The 10,000-nt window shown below is 43.5% G+C and overlaps 1 protein-coding gene across 5 annotated transcripts in view; it reads left to right on the top strand.

Annotated features, from left to right (window-relative positions):
* The window catches only part of GATAD2A (GATA zinc finger domain containing 2A), a 111,795-nt gene that overhangs the window by 47,237 nt on the left and 54,558 nt on the right, over positions 1 to 10,000 (top strand). For 3 of the 5 annotated variants that reach the window (XM_040320581.1, XM_040320586.1, XM_040320594.1), the window contains exon 2: positions 8,264 to 8,438. The exons of the other annotated variants lie outside the window; for them this stretch is intronic. In XM_040320581.1, the coding sequence (XP_040176515.1) occupies positions 8,322 to 8,438 (117 nt within the window). In that variant the 5' untranslated portion in view covers positions 8,264 to 8,321. The remainder of the gene's footprint in view (positions 1 to 8,263; positions 8,439 to 10,000) is intronic. 5 annotated transcript variants of the gene reach the window in all.

The following is a 10,000-nucleotide window of genomic DNA, read 5'->3' as shown; positions in this document are numbered from 1 at the left end:
AATTGCGGTAAAATCGCGCATTTTACCGCGATTTTGAATTCGCAGCAGTGTGAACCTAGGCTCAGATGCAGCCTACCATGGCCTGGATCATACAGAGGTGCGATCTCCCGCTGTATCACAGAGCTTGGATTTGAATTGACCGGGCGACCGCTCTAACAAAGTCCCACCTATGACGCATGTCACACTGATTCCCAGAATTTCCCAGTATTGGATTAGTGGGCTGCCTATCACAGGAGCTGATCTAGGAGGCAGGACATTGTTGCAGGGGCCAACAAACAATTCAGATTAAAACTTCGTAACACAACGGGAGATCCTCTTTTCATGACACTCGCAAGGAGGGAGGGGAGGACATTCTGTATTTTTTTATCAAATTATGGGTAAAGTTCAGCTTTAAAGGGAAATATTTCTCTACAGCTTCTCGGGCGCTTTTTAAAATGTAAAAGTGTTCAAAAACTCCTTTTGTGTGACTGCAGTCTCGGCAGTCTGTTTCTGATCCCAGGCACATCTTCAAGGGATCTACCGTATTTTCCGGCGTATAAGACGACCCGGCGTATAAGACGACCCCCTAATTTTCCAGGAAAATTTTTGATTTTGGGATATACTCACTGTATAAGACTACCCCCTTCTTACTGTCTTTCTGGAAGCTGAGGGGGAGCCAGAACCGCTGACAGAAACAGGCTTTTTCAAATCTCACTGTGCCATTACATTACATTCCTCACTGTGCCATTACATTACATGCCCAGACTGTGCCATTACATTACTCACTGTGCCATTACATTACATGCCCAGACTGTGCCATTACATTACATGCCCAGACTGTGCCACTGTGCAATTACATGCCCCCACATTGCCATTGTGCCATTACATGCCCCCACATTGCCATCACTTGCCCCCACTGTGCCTGAACTTGTTGCCCCCCCCCCCAGTGCAATAACACTCACTTTTTTTCCCCAGCGCTGACATTGTCCCATGCTGCGATCGCGATCGTGAATGATTTCAAAGCCGCGCCTTCACTGCAGAGTGTTCTGTGATAGGATGAACAAAAATCTTCCCAGCAGCGCCTCTGTTATGTTTCCCGCCTATCACGGACGTCTTCTCATCTCGTCCGAGGATGAGAAGGCATCTGTGATAGGAGGATCAAAGAACAGAGGCGCTGCTGGGAAGATTTTTGTTCATCCTATCACAGAACACTCTGCAGTGAAGGCGCGGCTTTGAAATCATTCTCGATCGCGATCGCAGCATTGGACACTGTCAGCGCTTGGGAAAAAAGTGAGTACTTAGACTGTACCCGGCGTATAAGACGACCCCCGACTTTGGATGCATTTTTTTGCATCCAGAAAGTCGTCTTATACGCCGGAAAATACGGTACCTACAACAAAATGTTTTGGGAGAGGACTTTACGTACTGACGTCACAATTCTGGATCTACAGCTATTGGAGTGCTATCTGTATTTTAGCTTTTCCTCGTTGTTCATTTGAGTGTATTGGCCACTTCTATGAAATTACTACACTATATTGTGCCTTGTTTGTGAGCTATTCCACTTAGGAAGTAGAACTATACTTGAGGTTCAGACCGCTAATGATTACCTGATGATGCAGGATTTGAGATCTACATGCTTTAAAGCGGTTGTAAACACCCCCCCCCCCCCCCCAAAAAAAAAAAAAATCTGCAAGACAAAGGCAGAATGAGCTAGTATGACTAGCATACTAGCTCATTATTAATTACCTTTAGATCAGAGCTGTCCTCGTCTCCCCCTCTGGCCACAGACATCTCTCCGGAAGGTTACTTCCGGGTATTGCCGCTCCGGCGCTGTGATTTGCCTGGAGCCGCGAAAACGTCGCTCTGCACATGCACACGGGAGCCGGCACTAGCCATTGAGAAAACTGGCATTCTCGGTGCACCTGTGTGTTCCTTTTGGCAAATATCTCCTAAACGGTGTAGGTCAAAACCAGTGATTCGAAATAATAAGAAAATAGTGAAAAACGTTGAGCCAAGGAGGCAAAAAGTCCTTATAGTGAAATTCACAATAGTGCACAAAAGTTGATTTTTTTTTTTTTAAAGAGGGATCTTCTTCCACCAGTGAAACACCCAAATAGTGGTATTGTATTGTATTGTATTGTAGTCTCCTTACCTAAGGTAGGTGACCGCTATCATGGCGGTCTCTCCAGGCACAGGGGTTTAAAGTCTCCCAAAAGACTTGCTCCAAATGGTTGGTAAGCACAAGGTGATATCTTAATGTCTCAAAGGGTGAAAAACAAAAAGAGGCTCCATAGCGTAATACCGTTTAACAAAATGTTTAATCTGCTAAAAATTTACACTTGGGTTGTTATAATCTCGCGATGGATACAACCTAGATGGACGCAGCGTCTCCTTGAGGTTTCTCCTGTCGGTAGAGCTCCGTATCTGTGTAAATCAGCGTACAAGGCGTGATGACTTTGAATCAGCTGGCCACTCCTACGTGTTTCGTCATCAATATGACGTCGTCTGGGATAGGCGGCTTATTCAACTTTTGTGCACTATTGTGAATTTCACTATGGACTTTTTGCCTCCTTGGCTCATCGTTTTTACTCAATGTGGAACTTTTTTCACTATTTTATTTTCTTATTTTGCATCACTGGTTTTGATTACATTTACACCTGTGTTCACATATCAGGTTCATATACTTAGCGCTGTACCTTGCTATATAGATCTCCTGGGACCTGTTGCCTGTCCCAGGAGATCACCTAAAGGGTGTGGCTGCCTAAGGGAGAGGAGTCGCCGCCTATGTGGTCCCTTGGTGGAAGTAGGACAGGAAGTCCCACTCCTACCGAAGCCCCCCCCCCCCCCAAACAAAAATGACATGCCAAATGTGGCATGTAAGGGGGTGAGGAGTGCTTAAAGCAGAAGTTCCACTTTTGGGTGGAACTCCACTTTAAGGAAATGTGAACCCTTACTGGCAGTCTCAACCAAAACGTTGCTGGAGGTCAAACCTACCAGATCTAAAGGAGCTACTGAACTGCCTACTTTGTATCATATATTGTAGTGTTTTTAGCCAAACTGAAGTCGGAACTTGGCCATTCTAAAATGTTTTATGATATTTTGACACCTCTGGTTTTATCCCTGGTATTGCTGCTAGTTTGCGTTCCAACATGTACATTTTAGGTCAGACATGCTGACATCTGCTGTAGAATTTCCTGATGCATACCTGCAGTATATCTTTAGGCTCCATGCACACAGGACGCTCAAAAAATTATTCTGGACATCGGACTGCTGGCATAAAAACACGATTTTATCAGTGGTTTGCATTGGCATCAATGCGCGTTTAGCCATGCTAGCTTTTAGACGCATTTCTCTGCTAGAGAGGGGAGAAGACATCAGAGACGCCGGTATCTTAAAAGTATTTTATTAAGAACCTGTGTACGGTGTGCATAAAGGGGGCTTCCAGATTCCGATAAGCCCTGCCTGCGGACCCTGACGACCACCGGCAAGGGTTGTTGGGAAGAGGCCCTTGTCCTCATCAAAATGGGAACAAGATGCTTTGAGGTCCGGGGGAACGCCCAAACTCCCAAAAAATATCAGTTTATGAGTTTTAGGCAGCAAAGCATCCCCATGGCACTATTCCCTCTTCACCACGCTCCACAGGTGGGATAAATCTTTGTTCCAGGGAAGCAGTGTTTCATCAAAACAGAATTATTCATAAAACAGGTCATGTTTTCAGGCTTTCCCTCAGATGAAAAGGCTGTGGTCATTACTAAGGCGGTAAAACTGATCAAATCACCTGTGCAAAATAATGGGAAACCTGAAAACAAGACCTGTTGGCTTTATTTGCTGTTTTTTGCTTTTTGAGAACTTGGATTGATTTGAGCAGCTGAACTTTATATCCTGGTCCATTGTGCTAATAATGTCTGCTACATCTTGCAAGAAAATGTAATATAACATATGACCACTTAAAGTGGATGTAAACCCGATTCATGAAATTTTGAGCTGGGCATATGTATCTGTAGAGTTTTCTTATCGCTCTCCAAAGAGCCAAGTCCCATAGTTGTTTCTTCCTCAGTAGCTCTGTTATCAGCCTGATAAGTTCTCACACATTCTGGCAGATTGAAGCCCGATTGCTATAAATGGATTAGTAGACTGCTAAACTATTCACAGGCAAGCTCTGCATGTGTGTGGGGGGGGGGGGGGGGGTGTACCTTTGCTCCAATTGGCTTTCTCAGTGTGTCTTGCTATGATCTCCTCCTACAGAGGAATGAGGAATTGAAAAATTAACAGAACGCACCGCTCCAGTGTAAAAGCCTAGAGTACTACTGTCTGTGTCAATGGATGCAGCAGCGGGACATGGGAGCACCCCCGCACGAGTTCCACCATGGAATCCAGCTCTTTGTGGGCACTCGAGAAGAGAAGGAGCTAGGAGCGCAGTGGGGGACCCCAGAAAAGGAGATGGGCTGCTCTGTGAAAAACCCTTGCACAGAAGAGGCAATTGTAATATGTTTAAACAAAAAAATGAAGCTTTACAATCACTTTAACAATTTTCAGTGTTTTTTGTTAATCCCATGCACACTGTATCCTTTTTTTAAATTTGTTGTGAGTAGTGCTATCAGATGAGGTCTTTGCTCCTGATATAGCCTGTTCACTTGAAATATTCAAGGCTTGATATGTGGTGTCTTCAGGGATGTTCTGCATCCTTTGTATGATCTGTAACTTTAGAGTCCAGCAATCCAGGGGGTGCTGAATTCCTAGTCTTTCTCTGTATGCTTTTGGTTTCTCCAGGCAGTCACTATAGGATACAGTGTGATGTAGGGGCCAGCAAATCGATGAGTTCAGCAGGGGGGACCATAAATCCGGTGGCCAGTGGGTATTTTTGCAGGGGTCATTCAGACTAGAATAGGACAGTATTAAAACCCTGCCAGGTTGTTTTTTTTGTGTGGTATGTTTTACCATTGGAGAAATTTCTCTCACTTCCTGTCCCAGAGACACAATGAGACGTTTGAAGAAATGTCCCAAAGTGAAGGGACTTTCACTCTGACAGTTGTTCCTGTAACAGGTGGTGGTGTTGGTATTTCCCTTTTACCCCTTGTTATGGCCGCCTTTAGGCTGCATTCACACCTCCGCGACAAGCAACGCCGCGTACGCGGCGTATTTTGCCGCGAATAGTGTGTCTTTTTTTTCCAAATCCTTCCCATTGCTGTCAATGGCCGAACGCCAATGTCGCCTGAAAAAAAGGGTCCGGGACTTTTTTTCAGGCGACAGGCGTACGGCGTCTGAGATGTGAACCATCTCCATAGACAGCAATGGGAATTCTCCCCTCTAGCGGCACAAGCGTCCGGCGTTTTGTCGCCTAGATGTGAATGGGCTCTTAGGCCTCATGCACACTGAATATTTTTGCAGCGGTTTCAAGGAGCTTCAGGCGTGTTTGTTGTTGTGTTTTTTTTTTTTTTTACTATTAGTGTGGTCCCCCCTTCTAAACTTCCCTGCGTGTTGGCCTATGTGTCCATAAATGCATAGGCTTGTGGCAGGGGCTTTATTAACCACTTAAGGACCCCTTCACGCCGATATACGTCAGCAGAACGGCACGACTGGGCACAATCACGTACCTGTACGTCCTGTTTAAGCGGAGGTTCACCCTAAATATGAAGTTCGTCTGACTCATAGCAGCAGCATAAATATATGTGCGATCCATCTTTTTTTTTTTTTTCGTATGTCAATGTTTACCTTTATAATCGTGGATTCAATGTGGCTTCCAGGTTTCATTCCCTGCGGGAGTGGGCGTGTCGTTAGATTTCGGCTGTTCGCAAAGTCTCCTGGGAGTGATGTGGTGAGACTCTCAGGAGACGATCTATACTGTAATCCCGCGTTATCTCGTGGGTCATGTGATCAGGGCGGATACTAAGTTGGCATTTTTAAGTAAGGGAACACAGGCGTCCTTGTCTGTACCTGAAAGAAGCAGCATTGTTTTTTTTTTATTACACTAACAACTGGGTGTGTAGCTTACACAACGTCACCCGTTGTCATGGTAATGTGGATGTGTTGACGGCGAGCACAGTGCATGCGCGAGATTATGCGTTGCGTCATGGGAGGCTCGCATCACCGCATCCAGGAAGTCTTTGCTTGTGGGCTTCACAATGCCCACAAGCAAGATGGAGAACGCCTGGATGTTATTTTAAAAGTTCTTCTTTAGGACAGAAAACGAGGCAATACGATTTGAATCGGCTAGCAAGTGAGTGTGAATTTTAAATATTTTTTTACTATGCATGGAAACTAACAGCTAAAAATCGTTAAACTGCGGAACCCCCGCTTTAAGAGCCCAGCCGCAGGCGCGCTCGTGACCCGGTCCGAAGCTCCGCGACCACACCCGCGGGGACCCACAGTCCCGATCGCCGCCGGTGTCCCGTCACAGGAGCTGAAGAACGGGGAGAGGTGTGTGTGTGTGTGTGTGTACGCACCTTTCCTGTTCTTCACTGTGGCAATGTCAGTGATCGTCTGTTCCCTGATATAGGGAAAAGACGATCACTAATGTCCAGCCCTGCCCCCCTACAGTTAGAATCACACATGAGGTCACACTTAACCCCTACAGCGCCCCCTAGTGGTTAACTCCTGAATTGCAATTGTCATTTTCACAGTAATCAATGCATTTTTATAGCACTTTTCGCTGTGAAAATGACAATGGTCCCAAAAATGTGTCAAAATTGTCCAATGTGTCCCCCATAATGTCGCAGTCACGAAAAAAATCACTGATCGCAGTCATTTGTAGTAAAAAAAATATGAATAAAAATGCCATAAAACTATCCCCTATTTTGTAAACGCTAAAACTTTAGCACAAACCAATCAATATACACTTACTGTGTTTTTTTTTTTTTTTTTTTTTTTACCAAAAATATGTAGAATATGTATCGGTCTAAACTGAGGAATATTTTTTTTTTATTAACCCCTTCCTTACCAGGCCATTGTAAAATGACGCCGGCAGGAACCCTCCCTCGATCCGGGTAAAAGTCATGACGTCCTTTGTTCCCGGTGATCTAGGGAGCGCGCGCACCCACAGCACCGCTCGTGACCCAGTGGCCGCGATTGCCGCCGGGCACCCGTGATTGCCGGTGATCACGGCAGGAGTGTGGATCTGGGTGTGTAAACAAAAATGTGTAGAATACGTATTGGTCTAAACTGAGGGGAAAAAAATTGTGATAAATATTGGGTTTAAAAAAAAAAAAAAAAAAAAATGTTATAGCGCAAAAAAAAAAAAAAAAACGCAGAGATGATCAAATACCACCAAACGAAAGCTCTATTTGTGGGGGGGGGGAAAACGTAGATTTAATGTGGGAACAGTGTCGCATGACTGCGCAATTGTCATTCAAAGTGCAACAGCGCTGAAAACTAAAAATTGGTCTGGGCAGGAAGGGGGTGAAAATGCCCTGTATGGAAGTGGTTAAATCAAAAAAACATATATATATATTTTTTTAAATCATTGATTAAGTTATATCGACCCTGTCATTGAAAGAAATCCAAAATTTTGGGTTGTCCCCATAAAAGTAATAAAGGAGAAATCTTCCAATGGGGACACTAGTTCTGATGACCTGGGGGTCCCCAAGGGATCCCCTTAATTTTTAGGGATTTCCCCCTTGCTTCTGGTTTGGCTATGGGACAGGAAGTGGAGGGAAATATCCCCAATGACACAGATGGCGAAAACAAATCTTGTATATCCTCCCTGATGACAATTCAACATGAGGAAAAACAAGTTTTGCCTATAGTGCTACCTTAATGCACAGGAAATTTTAAGAAAATGCATGCTAATGTATGCACACACACACACACACACACACACACACTGCAACTTGAGGTTCTTTTTAGCAATCGCCTGCCTTTACACATATGTGGGGACAGCTGTTGCTGACTCTCCTAAAAATGCTAGTTGTCTGTTTGCATCTGGCTTCAGTATTTGTTCTATCTGGAACAATCATATAGTACAAGTATTAGAATTGATTTATACCTATTTTGTGTGATTCAAAGCAATCAAGCCTAAGCATAAAGTCAGGCAGCTTGCGTTTTCAGAAAGGTCAGCAATGACAACCTACATATTTTTGAACTGTTACCTGTAACATGTACGTGAACTCAAAAGTAGTCTTATTTTGTGCCTTTTGGTCTGTTTAAAGTGGAAGAAAAGCTTATCTACATCTATTGTTTTATATATACATTTTTTTCTCTCCTTCTACCTCTCCTGCCTAACCTGTTTAGAGTAAAATAAAATAAAAACAATTCTGTATACTTACCTTTTAATCCGCTCTGATCACAGATCTTGCAGCTCTGTGAAAAGGAGCACTCAACAACGGCTCTGAATTCTGGGAGCTGTGATGTCACACATAGGCACCCATGGCCCATCCATTGTCGGTGTTCCCTCCTCTACCCTGCAGCAGCTGCTCACTGACACAGGAGCCGAACCTGCAGAGTCATGTGATGGGAGCGGCTTGGTAAGTTACCTATTTTTTTTTTGGGCTTGCATACACTTTAAAGCAGAGTTGAACCCCAAATTAACTTTAATTTTGTCTTGCTTCCTCCCCTCCCCCCCTCCCTCCTTAAATTTTGTATTTATTTTTTGTTCTGCAAAGCCTAGGTGAGAAGTTCTCGCCTCTCTCCCAGGTTCGGCACCTGCACTGTGGTACCACACAGTTTCTTGTCTCAGGAGAGTCTTGTGGCACGTTTGTGCACGCACGAGTTTCCCTGAGTGTGTGCAATGAAGGGCCTTTATGGAAGTGCCAAAACTGCTGTGTTTGCGCATGAAATTCCCACAGTTGCCAGGAATATGAAAATGGTGAGGCAGGGGGGCAAGCAGAATGACTCAAGTTTTTTTCTTTAACTTTGAATGTATTTACGTTCTAGACAGTCGGCTAGTATATTTAAAGATTTATCTTTAATGGTACCCTACATGTTTCCTATAATTTTATGCTTTTTGTAAGGCGGTTACTAATGCTAATCTTTAAGAATTCCCTGGCTGCCATGGTGATCCAGCAGTTAGTATTTCTAAGTCATAACCCTAAAAGAAGCAATGCATATCCAAAATCCTGACTTTCTCTGTCAGAAAGTGACAGTCACCTAACTATAATTGTCAAAAATGGAAGACTCCACATTCCTCACTACAGGACCCCTTTTAACATTTCTATGTAGAGGTGTGTGTGTGCGCGTGTGCGCAGAGTTTCTATGGATCCTGATAACATTATTTTCCATATGCTTTATTGTACAGTTGTTGTGTAGGTAATTGTGCAGGTTAGCAAAAAGTTGGTTGTAAATATACATTATAATGTTGTAAACACAGCATTTTGTACATCTCTGTTTTATTGCCTGGAAATCGGCATACAGTAGTGCATTGATGTATTTAATTTTTCTTCTAAAGCAGAACTTATTGCATTGATTAACCTTTTTTTTTTTTTTTCTGAGAAATTTACATTTATGCTGGAGGATTTTATATTTAGGTGAGAAAATGCAGGAACTTTTTAAGTAAAGCAGTTTAATTCCCCTGTAGCAATTAGGACTACCAGGAAGGGTTAATGACTTCCATTTTACTCTGTAACACCGTTAATGGACATATCAGTGAATGACACCAAAATGGCAGAGCTTAACCCATTGTATTCTTGCAGACAGCTGTAAACTGGCCGATCCTCAAGAGCTGGTGTGTTGCTGCGTCCTTTCGTCTCACTGCTCCCGCTGCTGGCTTCACACTGCAAATTCTTCCTTAGTTTTATTTATTCATCCCCTCTGCTGTCTGAGCTAGCAGTGCATCTACATTCCTTATTTACACATAAGCATTTGATATGCATATTTTTTTGCTAAGCTAGTATTGAAGACATTTTTAAGTAATATTAAGGATCCCACGTAAACCAACCTTTCCTCTCATATTCACCCCCCAGCCAATCTTTTCCTCCAGTACAGTTTTCCTTTTTGTTTTTACAGTTCGATTTTAGACTTGCATGATTATGTACCGTAATTACTGTTCTAGTTCCACAGAGTTGGGACAATGCAGACATGCATGCATTTT

The sequence above is a fragment of the Rana temporaria genome, chromosome 1 (assembly GCF_905171775.1).
Source record: "Rana temporaria chromosome 1, aRanTem1.1, whole genome shotgun sequence".
NCBI lineage: Eukaryota > Metazoa > Chordata > Amphibia > Anura > Ranidae > Rana > Rana temporaria.
Note: the sequence above shows the minus strand (reverse complement) of the source record. Positions and strands in the feature narration are given on the sequence as shown.